We start from the raw sequence: 22,919 nt of genomic DNA, 5'->3' as shown, positions 1-22,919 counted from the left end.
CATTGTAGTGCCTGTGGGCACTGGGCGGGTAGCTAGGCTTCCCTGGCTCTGCGTATCGGGCCGCAATACTGCCAATACTAAGCAATAGTAATACTGACTGTGGCAATAGCAGGCCGTAGCTAAGGCCAAAAAGTAAGGGAAAGAACTGCTACAATCATTGACGTGCTTGCTATGGCCACTACTGGCACTACAACTTACAAGTACAACGGTATGCCAAAAAGGCCAAGGCTATGACTGTGTCAGTTACCATGCATTGCCATGGCCACTGCGTAACAGCATCGGGCACAAACAACAATGAGCACACATGAACACGCGCCCACGTGTCACGTTCACCATGTTCACGCGTACCGCACTGTTTTGGGACCTGGACTGGAGTAGTACACCATGGTACACGTAATGATTATGTAGCTAGCTAGCTGCTGTGCATGTAGGGACCCGTAGATCTACGCCGTCGACCATAGCCATAGGCATAGGCATAGTCTGGCATAGAGATGGATTGGTAGATCTACTGTACATGATTGTACGTCCACATGCGCGATATGGATTATGGGTGAGCCTGGATGCTCATCGTTTTTCCTCGCTAGCTAGCCGCCAAGGTAGCATGGTACTTGGTAGGTGTGCTGAGCATGAGACTAGCTGAGAGTGTGACAGCGTGTGTGTGCATATGAGGTAGCGCTAGCCTAGACGAGATGAAGCGACATGCATCTACGAAGAGCAATCATTTTGTAAGAAAGTTTTGGTGCTCGGTGTATTGTGTTTGAACGACCAGCAAATCAGCAAGCTGAACCCAGTGAAGGTTTGTGCCGCTGCTGTTCATGGGCGTCTATTCGGGGTTGACCCGTTATCCACCATCGCACCCCCGGCTTGGAGTCGTTGAAAAGGAGCAGACAGTGGTGAGGCAAGAAAGAATTCTCGACGCCAGGGTAGTCTGTAGGGTGTGGTAGTGCAAAGAAATGCGGCGTTCCCGGCGAAACGGCACACCGGAGCTTGGAGCAGCATGTTCTGCGCTTGATCATTCAGCGTGAGCGAGCTCCCACTGTTGGTGTATGCCTTCATATTGAGGCGGAGAGTGAGCGGAGGTTGGACGTAGTCGCCACCGCCCGGTGCGCTCGTTGCATCGACCCTGCAGTGAGCTGGCTGGGGAGACGTACAGGTGAAGCAAGCTCTCGTCATACTATTGCCAACCATGCCTGCACCAGGAGGGAGCCATGACTACCTATCTCGACGCAACAACGGGAAATCCCCGTATGATCTGAACCCACCTGCTGCTACTGCTGGCAGAAGTAGCAGCAGCTGGTTGAGTTCAGAGGTATCGGGGAGAGCGACCCTTGGGCCTCTGTCGGGAATAGCTGGAACGGGCTCGAACCACACTCCGCACATGTCCCATGGCTCCTCTGCTGCACGACACGGCACGGCGACACAGATCTCCGTGCTGGATCGGTCGTCCCTGCTGCCGCAGAGTGGCCATCGCTCGACCGGTCGGCACCCGGGCCACGGCGAGTTCCCGCACGTCACCGACCACCGGAGCATGATGGCGCTGTCGACGCCGACGAACGAGATGAAACCTCACCGGGGAGCGACGGGCGGCCTGGCGAAAGATTACATTGCCACCAACCGGCAACCGTACACCGGCAGCATGCAGACACATGAAACACGTTCGCAGCTGACAGCAGGGAGAACGATAACAACATCATCATCTGGTGTGGACTCTGGCAGCCGCGATACGCTGAGTAATGGCAGCCGCGATGCGCTGAGTAATAAGAACAAGACCTCCGTGGATGGGCAGGGCCGACCTCTACCGGATGTCAAACGCCAGCGTCGGAGCAGCTTGAAGACGGCTAGGACGAGCGGTGGTGCCTATCAGGCAAAGAAACCAAAGCCGTCTGTCAAGTTTAGCGGAGAGGACGAGATCCTCTCCTCAGCCACACACATCGGCATCAATCAAAAGCCCGTCACTGTACAGAAGCAGAAGCCATATGAGGATCCCGAGCGGCAGCATCAGCAACAGCGGCAGCCCTCAAAGCTGGCCACCGGCGGTGCACTACCTAAACAACAGGGCACTACCGGGCCACTAAAACCATCTCAGGGTGTGGAGTCCTACATTAAGAAGGGCCATCAGCTGCAGCTGGATCACCGGCTACACGAGGGCAAACCGCCACCCAAGCCACCGGTAGCATCGCCGGACAATCACCCAGCTCTCGGCACGGCCATGACCGATGTGACTATCGGACGCAGAGCACCGTTCTACAGCACATCCAGCACTGCGCACGAGTCGAAGGCATCCTCGTCCAGCAACATGATTGATGCATTCAGCACGGCACAGTTCACGGAGACCAGCAACGCACCATTGGACATAAAACGACGCTCGTCGTTTGGCTCTGTCCCATCCAAGCCACACCTGACTTCCGAACAGTCGAAACCCACCCTCGCGTCACTAGCCGAGCAGCCGTTACGAACTAGAAGCAACTCACAGACAAACCTATCGTTTGCGGGTACACCGCGGTACGACCCCAATGCACCCTACGAGCGGCCAAAGTCGCCACTGACCGTAACGCTCTCTGAGGAGCCTCCGAAAAAGGGCTTGCTGGTTGACAATTCGCGTTTTGTTTCTGGCCACGGTGGTGATCCCTATCAATCATCCTCTCCCACTGCGTATGATACTGACCGGTCGTCGCGTGTTGCCAGCACGGGACATCATCAGGGATCTGTAAGTGAGAATGTCAACACAGTGGCTGACAAGCTGCAACGGAGCCAGCCCTTCTCCACATCACCGCCTACAAAGCAAAGCAACGCAGGGGTAAGAAAAACAGGGGTACGAAAAAACAGGGGTATGCAACACAGGGGTATGCAACACAGGGGTAAGCAACACAGGAGTAAGAAAACAGGGGTAAGAAAGCAGGGGTGAGCAACACAGGGGTAAGAAAGCTGGGGTGGGCAGCACAGGGGTAGGGAAAACAGAGGTTTGCAAAACAGGGGTAAGGAACACAGCGGTATGCAGTACAGGGGTACGCAATACAGGATTAAGCAATACAGGAGTATGCAACACAGGGGTAAGCAATACAGGGGTAAGGGCGTGTTCAGACTACCGTGAACCCCGTCAAACCGTGAATGGCGATAAACCATGAAGGATATACCCACTACCGATAAACTAACGTTACCGTTACGTAAGTAACGTCACGTGATCAAATCACCTTGGAAACTTTCCCCAATAGGTCACTTTTTATCAGTAGTCTGAACGCGCCCTAAGAAACACAGGGGCAAGGAACACAGCACTGCTCTGTGGTGTAACAGCAGGGGAACCGCCGGAACCGATTTGGTTAGTCAGGTCACCACCGGACCAACTTTGCGGCCACCATCATATGTGTACTGCTGAGAAGGGCATGTGTCCCTGCTGCTAGTACAGTATACCATACACAGAGTATGAGAGGGCTGTGGTATGCTGTCCCCGGGGACAGGGTATGGCCGTACCAATTGAAAGCTGCTTCCGATGGTCCTGTATAATATTATTATCCTTGGGCCCTACATCAACTGACAAACCGTTAATTAATGTAGACCAAACTGACAGTTTACTGATTGGACTGCCGCATCATCACCACGCCACCGGTGCACATTGTACTCGTGCACCATGCACATTCAATGACAACGACTCCTTGTATAACATGCATGCGGTGGCGTTGTCCTGAGCTGAGAGTGTCCATTTGGCAGTGGGACGGTTCCCAGGGCGGTCGGACATTTTGTGCAGGAGATGTCAGGATGATCATGTGCCGTTTACTGCAGCAGTATGTGTATGTGTTTTGTATCAGTGCAGACGTCCGAAATAGGCACCCTTCTCCTTGTTGTATGTATGTGCAGAGCTCAGGCGCCTCAAGGGAATATGATCCCGCTCCTCCGCAGAGGCCCTTGCTGGCTGTGATGCCCAAGCACTCGACCATCGGCCTGAAGAACATTGGAAACACGGTAATGTGAATAGAATATCGGCGAAGCCTAGCTCCAATAACTGGCCTGGCTCCAGTGACCACTAATGTGACCAACCTATCGCGGTCTGTGGAGGCAGGTGGCCTCTGAAATCAGGGTGGCCCTGTCACATTCCAGGCCGTGGTTTTGCTCCAAACAGTAGTATAATAATCTTATCTTTATTGACATGTTCGTGGTGAATCGCTCATATACAAAGAGTAGTGACCTTATAGACCAGGCGTTTGATGGAAGCAGATGATCTTTTCTCCAGGTCTCGTCTGTACATTGAAGCCAGCGGGCGTATTGGCAATCATCAGATTATGATATTTCTGTTTGCTCTCCCTTTTCTTGCTTTCCTATGCTGCACACTGTGCATGCATATTCTCCGCTCAGTGCTACATGAACTGTATACTGCAGTGCTTGAGTCATACCAGGCCACTGCGAGACTACGCACTGTGTGGTGACATGGAGGCCTTCCTCAGGAGCAAGTCCAAGACCTGGAACGCCCGAAACAGCACAGGCACTGGTAAGGGACTAATTCAAATATGATTATATCTCGCGCCGAAATGATCCGTAGCTCTTTGCTGCAGGGCGCATGTACATGTACCTTGCCACCATGCAACACAGGTTATAATCATCAGGCATGGAAGGAGCCCAGAAAAAAGTGAATCCTTCCCAAACTCATTGTGTTTGGAACAACCAGTGGTTGTGCAGATATGCACTTGAAACTTATATATTTGCTTTCTTTACGAATTGTTAGCCTGTGTTTCCTCAGCTTCATGTCTAGGCTTTCTAAGTAACTGTGCAATTTGAGGCAGATGATGGTGCTCTCCATGAACTTCACTGTGTGTTTGTGTAGAGTTTGTCACTCTCATCAAAACACTTTGGGACAAGGGCAGAACGATACCGTTCATGCCAAGCGAACTCAAGGCGCGCATCGGCAGAGCAAACTCCCAGTTCAGAGGCTCCGGGTAAGCCGTTTTAGAGAGGCTAACTGCCTATAGAAATTAGCAATGCCTTGAGTTATGCCTGCTTGGTATTCCCATTGCTCTGGCGTCACTGCTCGTAGACTCTGGAATTGGGTGGCAAAGTGTCCTCCAAGACTAGTCGATAAGCACGCTGTGGCCAGCTAGTGGACTCCACCATTGAAGGAATCTGTTCAGGCTGCATGGGGATGAGTCTGGTACCAATCACCTTGCCGTACTAACACTGCTATTGCAATCATCCGGTCATATTGCTGGCTGCTATGTGCTACTGTTGCTACTGCTGCTACTGTTGCTGAGTGGTGCAGGCAGAGCGGGGATGTTCTTACTTCCTAGAACTGAGTATTCTTGAATGCAGCTAGCCCAGGGTAACTGATCGATCAGTCTGTTGGTCATGGTTTCTAAGTAGGACTTAAAAGCAAGGCAGAAAAGATGTCCTGCCGTGTTTGCCCTGGGGAGAGTCAACTGTACCAGCTACAGCGAGGTAGGTCTCGAGTGTGTTACAACATGAATCGCACCTCCTTGCTCTCTCCTGTTTCTTCTGCAGTCAACAAGATGCAAATGAGTTCTTCCATGCCATTTTGTCTGAACTCCATGATGAACTGAAGGTCGCGAGTTGTTCACAGCTACCGAGTCTACCTGAGAATTTCTCCAAACTCCCGTAAGCTGAGCTTTGTTGTGCAGCACTTTGAAAAATGGTATTCACATACTAGAATGTTCATAAATACTTCAAGTATTTTTGAACGTTCGTGCATGAAGAGAAGAGAATACAGGGGAGAGTGACGGCTAATAGTTGCTCGGCATTTAGCTAGCTTGGAAGGCGATTCTACGCTGCGACAGCTCTTTGTTGCTACTGTACGAGTGAGTTGGTGCGATATGTTCACTGATACGTGCTGGACTGTCAGTGATTCCGAAGTAGCCTTACTGCTGCTAAGTGCGTTCCATTCCTCTTCCTCTTGCTCTTGTTCCTCCTACAATTCCTCCTGCTCTCATTTTCTCTCCCTGTTTCTTCTCCACTCTGGTTGTCTGGTTTTTGCTGCTGCAGAGTTCAGAAACAATCAGATCTCATGTGGTCAGCCATGGGTAGTAAACACGATAGTCAAATCCGAAGTGAGTTTAATACCCAGTAACTACATTAGAGCACTTGAAGTCTTGATTCCGTCAGCCCCCCCCCCCCCCCACACACACACATCCACACAAGACACAAGGCACCTATGTGAAAACCGAGAGGATCAACTCAGTGGAGGCCATAAGGCATTATAATACGTGTAGCATTTTATTTGGATATCAGATCGCATGTACGGCTGTACCACTGGTACATGTATCACCGCTAGTTCAGCTTGGGTAATTTGTTGCCTGTTCCTAGCTCTTTGCCATATTTTTAGTTCCACATATTATGAATCTCACTATTACTATTAGATCATTTTTAACCTGAATTTCCTATATAAAGACTGTGTAAAATAAATCCGAATAGGAATACTAGTGCCCTCTCACACAATCCTCAGGGTGCTGGAATAACTGCCACCTATAATTGTACAAATCCTGTTTGTAACTGCTATGGTGCAGCCTTAATGTAATCATGGTACTACACGATTGTACATGCACATGCACAAGTACAGTCCTGCTCACTGAAATCCAGTCGCGTCACTCGAGTTTGCGCCTTGCACCATTTCGCAGCCCAGTGTTCGCAGGTCTAGGGCCGCGCAACGCCCGGCGCGTACCTGACTCGTGATGCGACTGGATTTCATTGAGCAGTACTACTGTACATGTACATGTGTGTCTCGGAACACGGCATCTTCAGTAGCTCTGAGTTAGTGCTGTACATGTATCCGTAGAGCAGTGCTCCTTGCCCCTTGTGTTCATTGGTGCGTGTTTCAGGTTTGTTCCACGGACAGTTGCAGAGCCGTCTGTCCTGTTGCGTTTGCGGAAACCTCTCGGTGACGTTCGAGGAGTTCCAGGACTTGCAGCTACCAATCCCGCAGGTACTCGCAGTCAGATTGACTTGTGTGTCAAATGATGTACACCCAGATTGTACTGAGTACAAGTGAAAGTTGGTTAAGAGACCACCTGATATTAGCAGCCACCTGACATTAGCAACCGCCTGATATTAGCAACCATCTGATACTAGCAACCACCTGATATTAGCAACCACCTGATATTAGCAACCACCTGATAACAGCAACCACCTGATATTAGCAACCACCTAATATTAGCAACCACACGATATTAGCAACCGCCCCGGTATTAGCATCCACTGTTGCAGAATCACTAAATCCAACTCTACCGCGCACACAAGCGCGCAACGCACACCGGCCACTTACACAGGCAATCGGTTATGATTCTGACCAGATGAAAAAGCATACATAAACTAAGATATGCTAGATGGGCAAAGTTCATCCTGGCTATACCTGTGAGGCTGTGTTCAAAGACCACAATGGATCAGGCCCAGGGCTGCTTGCACAAACCACTTATTTCGAGAAAAAAGCTCATTTGAGCGAAACAGGGATTTTTGTCAATGATGATCACTTGTTCTCAAGTCATGTTGCTGGTGTGTGAAGTCTGCCAGAGAGCGCGTTTGGTGGAGGTGGAATTACTTTATTGATGATCACTTGCCGTCAAGTACAGTCAACTTTGCTAATAACGACTGCGGATATAACGACAATTCGCGAATAACGACAGAATTTCCATGCCCAGAGCAAAGTCCCATCTAACTGTAATACATACATGTATAGTGAGACTTCGGGTATAACGACACTTCGCGAATAAGTACACTTTTTTGATGCCCCGCCGAGTGTCGTTATAAGTGAAGCTGACTGTATCCCATTTGACCGGACCACCTGATATCCTGGTACTACAGGCCTATGTGTACCTACAGGTATTGTAAATGTAGGACAATGTCGTTTACTAATGCCACAGGTGAAACTGTGCTTTTCTCGCGCTGCGTACAGAGGTCAAGTACTAGCAAACCGAGGCAGTCAAATCAACGCTATTCTACGACGTTTCAAAGTCTGGGAATGAGTACGGATGCCGACGACAAGGCTGGAAGAGGAGCGGCGACGGGTGCAGCACCGTCGTACTCGAAGACGGCGTTGCCCAATGCAACCATTCACGACTGCCTGTCGGCGTTTACTGACGAAGAACAACTGAGTGGTGCAGATAAACCGGTATGCCATCTTTGTCTCTGGCATTGAGAGATGAGGGGGGGGGGGGGGAGGGGGGCTGTTGCTGCTACTGCTACCAGTGCTGCTGCTAGTGTTGCTGCTTTTGCTTGTGTATATAATAATATATGAATCTGCAAGGTTTCATGCAGTCAAACCGCGTGATAGAACGTACTGCATGTCCATGTACATGTACCAGTGAGAGAGCAGGAAAGGTAATCAGTATCTGGGGTACATGTAAGATGGGCTTAGCTCACGGCCCTCCAACCTGGCTTGGTATACATTGTGCACAACCAAACGTCTTCAAAGCATTTCTCAAATTTCAGTATGACTTCGACACGCACATGATGGCAGTACATGGCTGCGGACAGTAAGGACAGTGGTGGTGGTGTCAGCAGCTATGGTCACATCTACCCCCCCCCCCCCCCCCCGCTCTCTCTCTCTCTCTCTCTCTCTCTCACACACACACACACACACACACACACACACACACACACACACACACACACACACACACACACACACACACACACACACACACACACACACATAAACACCACCCCTCCATGCTAGCTAGCCAGCCAGTGAGCTGGATCGAGTCTTTCCCCACAGGCTCCTTGGCACCACCATAACAGTATACACACATGCAGGAGGTACCGGTACTTCGAAAAGAGGTGTGTTTATTAAACTTTAATTTTGTCCGTCATAACAGTATGCAGGATATAGAGGAAACATTGGTGCAGCGGGATTCCGACATGGTAAACAAGGTTCACATTATCATAATACTTGAAATCCACAATGGATGACTTTCACTGTGGAAAGAAAGGAATCATTCCGACACGATGAAAGCACAACACATGATGTGACTCTTCGCATCTTCCTGCGAATTGTAATTGTGTGTATATGTGTGTGGATGTACGCTGTGTTTTCACATGATTTGTACATGTACAGTTTTGCTCAGAATGTGGCAGGAAGCAGAACAGCCAGAAGAAATTCACTGTGCAGAGGTTGCCAAAGATTCTTGTACTCCGTATCCTCAGATATGATTAGTGCAACTGAGCATTGATAAATAGTGCAACTGAGCATTGATAAATAGTGCACTGCTGCTAGACTCTATACCGCCCATTTACACAAAGAAATGCATGCACACGCATGCAGGTGCACACACACACACACACACACACACACACACACACACACACCTCACCTCCTCACCTCAGACATGCCCATCGCGGAAGCGATGATAGCGAACAGCTATGTTAGACATAGCAACTTGTGCTGGGATTACACCATTCAACAGCTTGCAAGGCTGATGAATTGACCGCCACTATTTTTAGCCTGGTATCCACCACACAGCGGTTTGAAGTGACACACACACACACACACACACACACACACACACACACACGCACACACACACACACACACACACACACACACACACACACACACACACAGTTAGCATTCTTCAGGAGTTGTTAAACACAAGATTGATAGCACAGTACCTCAGCCTGCAACTTATCAGTTATCACAGTACACAATAGTGCATTTATTAAGAATCTTGAAATCTTCAACCCTATGACATCAACCCTACACCGTGGCTTTTAACACGCAACAGGGGGAATAATAATATTGCCAGTATTCACTACCCCGGGTTTCTTATCAGTGTGTAACTATGGTAACAAAGATTACTGTGCTCAGCCGGACGTACAGTGTACTATTGTAGTAGGTCTCTTGTACTCAGGGGCGTAGCAGCCGGTCCGGCCAGACCACTTTTTCGCCCAGACTGAGTGCCCAGTCAGAATGCAGGATTTTGCGCCCTAATTTCAAAAATTTCACGCGGGGACACCCTCAGACCCCCTCCGACCGGACCACCTCCAACGGCAGTGCTATGCGCCTGATACTTTCATTAGTCCTTTTCATGTGTGGTTCCCGGTCGGAGCGGTTACGGTTTCCTTGACATGCTGGCTTTAACGTGAAGATCTCAAGCGTTTCGAGATTGGTCAGAATGGACAGAGGAAGATTGGCGATCTTGTGGTGTTCGACTCGACATTGGACATGTCCTCCTTCTCCTCGGGTAAGAACGGTGCCCTAGCTGTTAGAGATGCTTTGATCTTGGCTCCTGTGTTAGTCCCTATCACGATACTGGCGTGCATGTAAGATTCCAAACCCATATTCACAATGATTGTGAAGTCGGAACATTTAAGTGTGCATGCGGCTGTGTGTGTGTGTGTGGGGGGGGGGGGGGGTAGCGGTCACCACGGCCATCTAAGTCTGTTTGGTTGAATATGACTATATCAGGCTGCTGCTATAAACAGGATTTATGCCGCAGACATTACAACGCCGCAACATGTGAACTTGTTTTTCGAGTCGAGGTGTATTATTCCACCTTTGTCCTCGCGCATACGATTTGAATGTGTTATTCTCCTCGTTTGTCTTCTTCCCGCATGCCTGTAGGCTCAGCTGGTTCCACCCTGTATCAGCTGTATGCTGTGGCCAATCACACAGGAACAGTGAGAGGTGGGCATTACCGCGCACACTGCTGTAATCTCGACAATCCAGCAAGGAGTCGCGAATGGAAAGATTATGATGATCAAAGGTGAGTTGACTCTGCGCTGCCAAGTAAGGAGAGTCACGTTATTGGCTGCCCGGAGCTGTCTGCATTTCGATTCTCTTTTGCTCTCCTCTCTGTCTGTGAGTGCCCCCCCCCTCTCTCTCTCTCTCTCTTTCTCTCTCAGTTTTTCCTCTCATGTACACACAATATCCGCCTCGGGTGGCCTGGCTGTAGGAACAATCAGCTGTCCATTCGTTTTACTTCCTTCGAAACGGTACAAAGCTTTCGTTCCTAAAGATGCCCATGGACACCTTGATAATGCGAAATGGGAAAAAAAGAATAAACCTAACGAGTAGTGAGCACTCTTCGAGCAGTGGAGCACGCTACTTGATAACGTAAACCTAACGATACAAGTAGCTCCGATCCAAGTCATGGGAACGATGCTGGATGAATTGAATGAATGAGATGGTAAAATCCACAGATATTGGTACGTCACTGAGGTTTCCTAGAAAAAGATTTGTTATTTGTTGTGAGAAGCCTTCAAAATATGGCCAAACACCCGTAAGAGGTACTAACTGAGCTGCATGCTACGGTGCGGTTGTTTGCGTGTGGTGTGTGTATACGTGTGTGTGTGTGTGTGTGTGTGTGTGTGTGTGTGCGTGTGTATGTGTGTATGTACTCGTGTGTGTGTATTTTGTGCATGTGTTATTGCGGGCATGTTTGATCTTCCCCAAACACACGCAGTGTACGGCCGGTGCAGAAGCCGACAGCTAGCCACAACCCAGTATGCACAAGTCAAGCGTACATCTTATTCTATGAACGAATCGACTAATGGCGGCCACCTCTGGTGCTGTGCTTGTGGAGAGGAAGGCTTGAGAGGAACTCCTCTGAATGTATTTTGGCTGCTCTGGACAATGTCTTTGTAAGCTAAGCGTCCGGTGAAGCAAGGAACAGTGTTTACTTCTTAGCCTGCATTGAGGCAAGGCGCACTCCATGCACAACGTCACAGGCATGGTCTAGTGGCTTCACCGCCAGTGACAGCCAGGTTTGTGAGTCTGTCCTCCCGCTTTCGCAATAATGGCGATGATTGTGCTATCGCCTGTGTGCATGGTGGTGGCTGAATCTGTGTCTATGGTGACATTCTCTGCACCTCTGATGACATCATCTGCATTTCTGGTGTTCATTATGACATCACTTGATCTTCTCAGTGTGGAAAGACCTTTACTATGAAGTATGAGGTCCTAATTGCACAGTACGCCCATCTAGTGCTCACAAGGCTGGTGTTTGACCTGGTGATATTATTGGCAGCAATAAATCGGCCTCAAAACCGCCATTGTATAAGCACCGTTGATGATGCAAGCGGCAGCTTCCAACTATGATGTACCACTCCAGCCAGTCAACACGCCAGGACCTCTGTGTGATAATCGTCAGTAAAGCTGTATCACTGGAAGAAAACACTTCTGTTCTTGAACAATACTGAAATATATCTTGAATCTATTTTTTTTTAAGAAATTTTTTCACCGTGACCGGCCTAGCATCATTTCAAAGCTTTTAAAATAACGGACATGCATTTGTGTACTGTGTTTTGTTTTCCCAGTCAAACCATGATGTTGGTATTTATTTGATCCTATGTCTTGCGCAATGTGACCTGGGCTATGTCCTGTAAAATGCCTGGGAGTTTCTCAGTTGTATCCGGCAGAGATTGATGGTTTAGGAATTTGATGTTGGCTGCTCGCATGCATGTGCAGCTCACAAGTAGCTCAGAAGTACATAATGTACTAGTAATCTATTGTAAACGTTATTAATTTTGTTTGCAGAAATATGAGCTCTGTTTTACTCTCCGCGTCCGGTGTGCAGTGGTGTGAACGACATTTGTGACTGAGTGATGGAGTTGACAAGATACCTGCTCTGAATCTCTTCCTTCAAGGCTTTTCTTTTCTATCTCTCCTGGAGCCATGGCAGGAGGCAGTATTATTAGTAACTACAGAGTCAGTTCATGATCTACATCACGGAGTTGTGACCCAAACCCAGTTTGGTACTCGGACTCCCTGATCAGCGGCTACATGTGAATCTATTGCGTTTTCAAGGTTTATTGGGGTCGTAGACGTAGAGTCGGGATATAACCACCACTGCACTTGTAGTGCAGTGACGATCATGGCGCCTTCGGAGCTTCGTGGAAACATCATTCAAAAATAGAAAGGCATGCATGCCTCACAAAAAATGATGGGATGATCGAAGTGAGTGTGCTGGTGCAACAACTGCAATCAAGACGTAAACCTACAAAGTAACTAAACTAAAATTAGTTAGTTACTTTGTTAGCTTGGTGCAGAGAAAGGAGAGGGGCAGAGTTTATTGAGTGTGCCAGGGACTGTGGCACGGCACTTCTCTGTTTTCTTTTGCTGACGGCAGTGTTAGTCTGGCCTCCGAAACACCACAATACAGTAGTATTGGAGCAGATAGGAGTAGAAAATTTCAGGATCGCTGCCTGCTGACCATTATTTTTCTTGTAAGTACACAAAATTATTTTATCATTCTTGCCTCAATGCATTGGTGAGTGCATGGGGTCGTTGGACGAACACGGCCCTGTGCTTGGGAGAGAGTGACTGCAGATCCTCTCCTCCACGCACAAATATCCCTGCCCTGTGCATTCTGTTCTCTTGCAGCCCAGCACAAAAAAAAACAGCAACAAATCTCTAGAAATATGGATAGCACAGACTCGCTCAGAAGCAGTGGAGCACTGCGCATCATTTATGCAATGCACGCCATTGGATTCCTGGTAAGCAAACTTGGGCCAAGTTAGTAGATGTGGGAGTCTTTGTTGTATACTGATGCTAGCAGCACGACCAAAATTCTGTCTATGATGGTGCAGAGTCGACGGTGCGGCAGAGCGGCGAAAGCGTGCATGCACGCACATATTTACACACTTCATGTCATGCAGTATCATACATGTGTACGCGCACACACATACGCGCGCGCCCACACACTTACACACCCGCACACACACACACACACATTGTACCAGATCTGAATGAACCAGATCAAGACATGCAACGGGCAACTGCCCAATCCACATAATTGACAAAGCCGTGTACATGTACATGTAAATCCCCCCCCCCCCCCCAAGGGTGCACCTGGTCTGCACCGTACACAATACATTGGGATAACGGCCAAGACAGTAACTTATGCACACCCTACACTTGCTCAGGTCACCACCTATATAGACGGCATGCAGCTTCAGTGGAGGCAGACACAAGCTGCAACAGTATGATTATTGTAATGAAATGGGCGTTACTTAGCTATGGAGCAGTGTGCTCAGTTGTGGGGCTGAAACTCGTCCAATGACTTTGGCAGGAATGCAGCCTTCCAACAGGTTGGCGCATACCCACGCACAGACACCTACACACACACACACACACACACACACACACACACACACACACACACACACACACACACACACACACACACACACACACACACACACCACACACACACACAAACACGTACCCACACACATATATACACACACACACGTACCCACACACATACACACACACAGTCACACACACACACACACATACACACACACACGTACACACACACACACGTACACACACACACACACACACACACACACACACACACACACAGCCATTTTCAGTAGAGAATGCCCTGGAATCAAACACGCTGTCATACAACTACTGCGCTACCAGTCAATTTTTTCATACCTGAGTTTTGTGTGTGTGTGTGTGTATGTGTGTGTGTGTGTGTGTGTGTGTGTGTGTGTGTGTGTGTGTGTGTGTGTGTGTGTGTGTGTGTCGGTCCTTTCAGGACCTGCCATCATCTTCGGATGGGCATTATTGTATTGTATTGTATATTGTGTGTGTGTGTGTGTGTGTGTGTGTGTGTGTGTGTGTGTGTGTGCGTGCGTATGTGTGTGTGTGTGTGTGTGTGCACGTGTGTGTTTATACCAAACAGGATCTGCTTGGTGTGAGTCTAATAATACCGCTGGTAACACACCATGCCCGATCTCTAGGCGCTAGTCCGTCGACTTTAGGAGCTATGGGTACGTCTAAACATGGGGTTTCAATAACATTATTTTTTTGAATGATTGCTACGCATGGGGAAGTTTTGTGGGCAAACAGATTCCAACGTGGGTCCAAGTATGGAGTGAGAGCACCTGAACACGAGCTCTCTTATTTCAAACTTTTTTTAATTGAGTTCTTCCATTGCGTTCGTTTTGCCTGCATGTAGAATAGAGTTCATTTACACTTTACGGTACGGTGTACGACATCTTGTGGAAAACAGCTGTCTTGCACCTACAAACACAGAAACACTGTACATCTAATGATTGTTAGCAGCCTCAAATCTGCTAGAGCCGGTGGAGGTAGAAGTAGAATCTACCGCTTGGGTAGAAAAAAAGGGCACCTGAACCGAACGAAGTAGTTTCTTGTAATTTCTACCGAAAGCTGTAGATGGAAAACGAACTCCTCGTTCGTTTCTCCCTCTGTGTGTTAGCCGACTATACGTTTTTGTTTTGTTGTGCTTTTTGTCTGCCTCTAGGTTCCCTGTATGGCGCCTTGCAATTATTTACAGGTCCACTTGTGGTATGTTCCCTTTGTTTTTGTGCATTGCTCCCTTGCTGGAGGGAAGAGCCCCATCTCTTTCAGTATTTTTACAGCTACATGTAGGATTACTGCTCACTGATGGGGTTTGTTGAACTTTTTTTTCTGAACGTTCGCCTCAAATGGGCATCTTTAGAGAATACAGGGGACCCTTTGTAATCCTGCATGCGCCACTTGTGCTACAGAAATTCTGCTGGGTGCTGGACACAAATCTGTTTTTTTATACAGGGCAACTATTTTGTCCCATATTTGGCAGGTGCATGTACACCCAAGTCCGCGGATCCGCTGCATTTGTGTGTACGCCTTTACACAGTCCATGACCTTTCACGCAGAGCTTAGGTCACTGCACTGTGTGTACGCTTGTAGTGGACTTGTCCCGCAACACATGATGGTGGGAAAGTGATGCGTATGTATGTCTCAGTTGGTTAGGGGCCATCAGCGATCCGGCATGATCGATAATTTTCACGAAACGAAAAAAGTTTAGTTATGACCCTCCCCCCCCCTGAACGAAAATAATATTGACTTGACAGCTAAAATGCATTGATGTTTCAACCATCAACATTGTCATAACGAAACTCTCCTCGACCCACCCACCCATAAACGAAACTTTTTTCGTTTTGTCTGAAAGATTGATAATAATGGACGACCCCAGTGCTGAGTGCTGGCTTACTGATTCTAGAGATAGATCTTGCTACCGAAAAGAACCTACCTCACACACACACCACACACTCATACTCCTGCCCATCGCTGAAGCGATGATAGCGAACAAGCTATGCTAGACACAGCAACTAACTTGTGCTGGGATTACCATTCACCAGCTTGCAAGGCTGATGAATTGACCGCCACTAATTTTAGCCTGGTCTACACCACACGGCTGGTTGAAGTGGCTTTTTCTGGCCAATGAATCCCTATTTTTCGTTTTTCACACACGAAATGCTTCTTTCTCACAAACATGGTGTGATTTAATGGCAGTATAATATGATTGCAAGCACGGAGGTTGCCTCCTGGGTCTTGCCTATGCGCGTATCTATCATGTTGCAATTCCCATGAATGAGTTTCTTCTTCTCTGTTGTCTGTACATCCACTCGGTGCAGGGTCAGTTTAGTGATATCTACGGCCGCCATTCTGTGCTACTGGTGGTCCTGGTTGGAGCCATGGTTGCCTACTTCATTGCAGGAATCAGCACCATGCTATGGGTGCTGATCGTGGCAAGGGTCCTGGCCGGTGAGCTATTTCCTAACACCTGCCTTGCAATGGCGAATGCAGTGACCCATGGCATGTCCTGGCTTGGGTGTGGGTCACTGACCTATGCCTCTGCTCCTGCATAGACAGTGTTACCATCATCAATAGTCGAATGATCCGCTAGGGCTCATGCTTATTCCTGATGCCCTGAATGCTTACCATTCACCTCCACCCGTTTATAAGTATATCAGGGTTCTAGCCAGGTCAAAATAGTAGGGGGGGGGGGGGGGCAGGGAAACAGTTACCTGTACCCCATTTTTTCCATTTTCAGAATAACTGTCTTCCAATGCGAAATGTAATGTACAGGGCGAAAACCTGACTTCACCCCAGGCAAATGTGCCTTTATGAACCCTCTTGTACTGGCTATCGACTGCATATGCATTGAATGGCATTTAAAAAACACAAAAATCGGAAAATGAGTAAGGGGCGGCATATTTTCACGGGGGGGGGGGGGCAAACAGAGTAGGGGGGGTGCTGCCCTACCCCACCCCCTTCGGCTAGAATCCTGTACATGCATGTGTTATGGCACCTGTTCATGTAGTTCATGGGTTTGTCAATCTACATGTAGTAGCTAGTGCTGAAGACTTGAGGAGAAAGTTTGAAGAAGGGCAATAAACTCTATCCATCATGCAGTGTCTAGGCCGATTGGCCATTGTGATAGTGGCGCCATCATGATTATTCGTGTCTTTTCCTCTCCCCCCCCCCCCCCCCCCTCCTACTACCCTTCCTCCAGGTCTCTTCAAACACAGTCTGAGCGTGGCCAGGACATGGCTGGCGGACTTTGTTCCGCACAGCGAGCGGCCCAAGCACCTCGGCCACTACAACGCCATCTCCACCGGGGCGTTCATCATCGGGCCGACCATCGGCGGCCACATTGCGTCGGCCAGCGAGAACGGATTCTTCATCTGTAGCATGCTGACAGTGCTGATGTTCTTTCTAGCCTTTTTATTGACCTTGATTGTCCCACGCTGGATACCCGCCAAGATGGCCAAGGGAGGAGCAGCCGGCAATGATGTGCGGCGTCAGGAGTCCGAGGAGAAGTTTGTCGACCCCGAGATCAGCCCCTCGCAGGTCAGGCCGCTGGAGCTGTTGCAGCAGCTGTGGCACATCACCTGGACACAGGTAGGTCACCTGTGTGCTTGTGTGTGTGCACGCGTGTGGTGTTTGGGAGTGCAACAGTCCATTCAGAAATATTTGAGTTCTAAGCTTCGTGCTGAAGATTCACTGTGCATGTGTATTGAACACATGCACTGTTGACTGAGATGAATCGGATGGCCAATGTGTCTGAGCACAAGTGATCCCTCATGATGGATTTTAGTATTTTACTGTGTTGTCCTGGATAGGTCTTGCGATGGTGCACATTCTGCATGTTTGCACAATTTGCTCATTCACATTCTCTCCAATGCTTGTTTCCTTACTCCCCCGCCCCTGTTCTGCCACGTGTGAACCAGGTACCGGATATCATGCTGATCCGCTTTGCGATGGGCTTTGCCATGATCCTGTTCCGCTCCAACTTCAGCCTGTTCCTGGAGATGCGCTTCCAGAGCACGCCCATCTACAACGGCTACCTGATGTCGGCGTCGGGCCTGATGGGCGCCACCTCGTCCTTCCTGGTCGGCTCTGTGACGGAGGCGTACGGCGGCTGTTCGCGCCGCCTGCTCGTGCACATGGCATGCCTGATGGCACTGGCACAGGCCGGCATGACGTTCGCGCCCAGCTACTCGCTGTTTGTCGTCAGCATGATACCGCTATCGTTATCCGGTGCGGTGTTTCGCGTGAATCTTACCCACCTGTCGGTTGACCGCGGCAGCCAGGAGCAGCGCGGCGCCATGCTCGGCGTGGGCCAGTCGGTGATGTCGTTTGCGCGCATGATTGCGCCATTCTTCGCCGGCGTGCTCACCGAGCTCGGCGGTATCCTGATGCCCGGTGTGGCCAGTATATTCTGCGCCGGCATCGCCAGCGTGCTCATTGCCACGCGACTGCAGCTGTCACCCACGTCCACCGACGGCGCGGCCAAGAAGAAATCCGAGTAATGCCACCGCGTGCACAGGTCTGCGCCGGCATCGCCAGTGTGCTCATTGCCACACGACTGCAGCTCTCGCCTACATCAACCGACGGCGTGGCCAAGAAGAAATCCGAGTATTGCCACACTCTGTTCAACTTTGGTTCTCGTGTGGAATTATTTCCTCGTTAAATAACTTGCCTTCAAACCAATGAATATAATATTACTTTCTTGAGAGAAAACGAAAACCGTGAAAACTGCTAGTACTACTAGTTCATGTAACCCACACTAGAAGCACCAGTACAACCTGGATTGCACTCTTCTTCGCTCGGGAAGAAGCTACATTTAGTTGATTTGCAACGGACATTGTCACTGTTATTTTCTGTACATACTAACCTCGCACCCGTACATAACATAGTGCACACCTGAATCAAACTGGCTGATTTGAGCTATTTGGCCCGTGTCCACAAGTTATTTTATGCCGCAGCCTTCCACTGCAGTCTCAAACTTCCTCTTGAGCATCTAAGACTAGATCTTTAAATTGAGATACTAACCTGAATACTTTCATCTCAAACAATGAAATTAATTTAATGCTATGGTTCGCATCGGGAAGTAGATCAGATCCAAGGCAAAGTGGTCAAAGACCCAACACCGCACCCTCTGGGTCTCAGTCATGGTCTTAGATCATTCACCCCCCCCCCCCCCCCCCCACTACCTATGCGTGCTTGCTTTCATTTAGGCCAATTAGGGGTTATTGTAAAGTTTTTTGTCGTCCCTGAAACGAACATCGCACTCGGACCGCCTCCCCCCTCAGGAATTAATTTGGGTCCCCCATGAACGATGTTCATTCCAGGAACAGCAAAGCTTTTGCGCCGACCCCTTATTCTTGGAGATTGTGTAACAAGGACAGTGACCACAAAGTTATGTCAACACTAAAACCAGGCTTATGTGCCGACCGTGTATCTTGAAAATCAGGCATTTTGAGATTTTCTTTCGCAACACTCCCCGGAGTTAGCTACAATGTAGTATCTGACTCAGTGAGTAACTGTGGAATCTTGCATCTGAAGCACAACTCACAATAGAGTGGTTTCATACATGTATCTCTGTCACGCGGCTAAATTTGTGTAGAAAGCTGTTTGTGAATATGGCATGCACATGGACAGTGCATCCAACACGGCCGACATCACGTGACCCATAGATGCCAGGGTTGAGTGGAGTTGGAACCAGGGAATAGTAAAATGCAGGTATTGTACTACTCCCTGGTTGGAACCAACATGGCTGTCCTGTATGGCACGTGATAGATGTACAATAGCTCCATATCACTTTCTACACTGCGACATGCAACACTTGAGACAAGGAAATGCCTGCAGCGCACTGCCGCATGTAGTCATAAGGCCAATGCTACAGCTGGTCGAAGTTCACCTTTTGCAAAAGGTGAACATACTTTGGCCAAGACTGTTCGGTTTGCGATGGCGAAGAATAATGTGAAACGTGTTGTATGTCTGTCACGTTGTCCATGAGGTTGGTAAAAACTCACAGAAAGCGCCGCCCATTTCTCATTGTACTGCAGTAAATGCCGCAGAATAACTCTCTTTTCACCCTTGGGACTTCTTGCAGAATTTAGAAATTTGTCCACATTTTTCCAAAAGGACAGGCCAGGGCAGATGCTTGCTCGCGATTTATACAGTAGCTGTCAAGATGAGACTTGAGAGTGCATGGCGGAGTAGCAAGCGGCCGCTTGTGGATTGCACTGGCTTCTCTACTATGAGCACCCTGCACTGAGGAGTGATCGGAATGCCCCAGTCTTCACACCGATGAACTCAGAAACTGCAAACCTATCAATATCGTCCATGCATGGAAGCGTGTTTTTATTGACCGCATAACATGATGATGCAAAGAAAGAAAAAGCACATCACTCATGCTACTTCAGGCGGCGCACAGTGCAGTATCTGTACCTGGCCTGGTTACACTGGTCTTGTGATTTTCAAAGAAGGGGTGAGAAAAGTGATGTCTAAAAATGCTGCGACTGTTTACGCTCATCTTGTAGCAAGCGTGCGCCAGGTTGTGTTGGAATTGGAGTTCCCTAAGGGCCCGGTCCATATATGGAGTATTGTTGGGCCGTGCGGTCACTTTGGGGAAATGTGAGCATGCAGTACTACATGTACACACGTATGTTCATGTTATCCTGGTACCAAGTATACACATACATGTACATGTACATGTACAGTGCATGCACCGGTTAATTAAAAGTCGACCTTTTAGGAACTAAAAGCCGAACCACAAAGGGGTATAGTTGACATAATTATAACCAGGGTCCGGGTTATACCGTCATTCGACCGGTAAACCGAGGCCCAAGTATGGAGGGTTGACTTGTACCGTATTTCCGCAAATAAAAGGCCGTCCTCGTATACAACGCCTTCCTCGTATACAAGGCCGGGGCAGGGGGCGATTGAAAAAATAAAAGACCGTCTCCGATTAGAAGACCGGGCCTACTAAATGAGTCTTTGTTCTTGTGCTAAAAATAGAAGACCGTGCTCAAACTGTGGGAAAAAAGAGAAGACCGTGCTCAAACTGTGTAGAAGAAAATAGAAGAACGGGGGCAAAACTGTATGGCGAGAAATAGAAGACCCCCCCCCCCCCCCCGTCAAACTGGGTTGAAAGAATAAAAGACCGTCCTCGAATACAAGACCGTCCTCAATTATAAGGCCGGGTAAGAACGAGGTTGAAAAAATAGTAGACCGGCCTACTATTTGTGGAAATACGGTAACTGGTAGCACTGTACAACGGGTAGAGTACGGTACATGTACATGTAAGGGAGTACTTTTATTTGAACCGGGCTGAAAGACCCGAATGGCGCCGGCACCCATACCATCCTCAGCTGCGAAGGAACAACCCAAGGCTGCCCATTACGGCATTAGCCATGCTCATGTATGCTATCGGCATACAGCCCCTCATCGAGCGTCTCAAGGATCCAAGTCATCACATCCAGAATTGGTACGCAGACGACTCGTCGTGCCTCGGGAGGTTGCTGCGAATCAAGGAGTGGTTCCTCTCCCTCCTTGAGCAGGGTCCAGCGTTTGGGTACTTCGCCGAGCCCTCGAAATCCATCGTGATCGTCAAGCCCCATCATGTGGAGGCCGCCAAGACAATCTTCGGCAATCTAAACGTGCAAGTCACCACCTCCGGTCGCTTCCTGGGTAGCTACATTGGTGATCCAGAGGGAGTCTCTTCCTTTGTCCGTAGCAGAGTGAGTGATTGGGTCGATGGTGTCAACTGTCTTGCCAAGGCAGCAAAGGCGTACCCGCAGTCAGCACACTCCGCGTTTACGAGATCCCTCTCGTGCGAGTGGACCTACCTCCAGAGTGTGTTGGAAGGCAACGAGACCGAGTATACTCCCCTGCGGGACACTATCCGGCACGTATTCGCCCCCAGCTTGCTAGGTCGTGAGGTGCTTGACGTTGAGCAAGATCTGTTGGCCCTTCCAGCCAAAGTGGGAGGTCTCGGCCTGGCCAATCCCGTTACGTCAGCCCCTGATGCTCATGCCACATCGAAGCGCGCCACTGAGATTCTGCAGGCTGCCATTTGCACCGGTGCACCGGTCGACATGGCTCACCACATCAGCCAGTGCCGTCAAGTCACCAGCGAGGTCAGCCGTGCTCGAGACCTGCAGATGACGGAACGTAGTAAAGTCCTCCGAGCTGCGCTTCCGCGTCGCCAACAGCGGACCCTCAACCGCATCATTGATGGCAACGCTTCCGGCTGGTTGACCGTGCTTCCTCTCAAGCAGGAAGGTTATGACATGTCGGCGGTCCAGTTCCGCGATCAGTTGGCCATTCGCTATGGCCAGGAGCCGAACGCTCTCCCGTCGCATTACGATGGCTGTGGAGCTGCTTTCTCCCTACAGCATGGTCTGGATTGCATGAAGGGTGGGCTCATCAAGCGTGGGCACAACGATGTCCGCGACTTCGATGCCCGGCTGGCAGACGTTGCATGGGGAGGTGTGGCTGTCGAGCCGGTGATGGTACCTGTGCAGGATGGCAACAACCGTCCCACACTGCAGGCGGATTGGCTGGTCCGGGGAGTTTGGGAAGGAGACAGGGTGGCGTACTTTGACAACCGCATCGTGGATGCCGACGCACCCAGCTACGTCCGCTCGAACCTCTCTTGGAACGCCGTATCCAACAGTGCTGCCTCTTCCAAGAAGAGAAAGTACAAGGCGGCCGCAGAGGAGCTGCGAGCATCCTTCACCCCGCTGGTCTGCTCAACTGATGGTGCACTGCACACAGAGTACCGTGCGTATCAACGGCGACTTGCTATGCGCCTTGCCTCCAGGTGGGACAAGTCCTACAGCAACGTCATGTCCTGGGTGCGGATCCACCATCAGTTTGCTGTTTTCCGGGC

At 49.4% G+C, this 22,919-nt stretch overlaps 2 protein-coding genes across 2 annotated transcripts; both read left to right on the top strand.

Annotated features, from left to right (window-relative positions):
• The first annotated feature begins 714 nt into the window (after positions 1-714).
• On the top strand, positions 715-12,485 carry LOC135823118 (uncharacterized). Its single transcript, XM_065335961.1, has 12 exons — positions 715-2,797; positions 3,853-3,957; positions 4,348-4,480; positions 4,814-4,925; positions 5,485-5,598; positions 5,983-6,047; positions 6,816-6,919; positions 7,886-8,101; positions 9,047-9,125; positions 10,077-10,172; positions 10,553-10,694; positions 11,394-12,485. The coding sequence occupies exons 1-12, from the start codon at positions 1,187-1,189 to the stop codon at positions 11,479-11,481; spliced, it is 2,865 nt and encodes a 954-aa protein (XP_065192033.1). The 5' UTR covers positions 715-1,186; the 3' UTR covers positions 11,482-12,485.
• Positions 12,486-12,908: 423 nt separating this feature from the next.
• LOC135823116 (major facilitator superfamily domain-containing protein 9-like) lies at positions 12,909-19,114 on the top strand. Its single transcript, XM_065335960.1, has 7 exons — positions 12,909-13,155; positions 13,313-13,425; positions 14,628-14,715; positions 15,213-15,256; positions 16,369-16,498; positions 17,250-17,638; positions 17,968-19,114. The coding sequence occupies exons 2-7, from the start codon at positions 13,351-13,353 to the stop codon at positions 18,547-18,549; spliced, it is 1,308 nt and encodes a 435-aa protein (XP_065192032.1). The 5' UTR covers positions 12,909-13,155; positions 13,313-13,350; the 3' UTR covers positions 18,550-19,114.
• The last annotated feature ends 3,805 nt before the right edge of the window (positions 19,115-22,919 follow it).

This window comes from Sycon ciliatum, chromosome 8 (genome assembly GCF_964019385.1).
Source record: "Sycon ciliatum chromosome 8, ocSycCili1.1, whole genome shotgun sequence".
NCBI lineage: Eukaryota > Metazoa > Porifera > Calcarea > Leucosolenida > Sycettidae > Sycon > Sycon ciliatum.
Note: the sequence above shows the minus strand (reverse complement) of the source record. Positions and strands in the feature narration are given on the sequence as shown.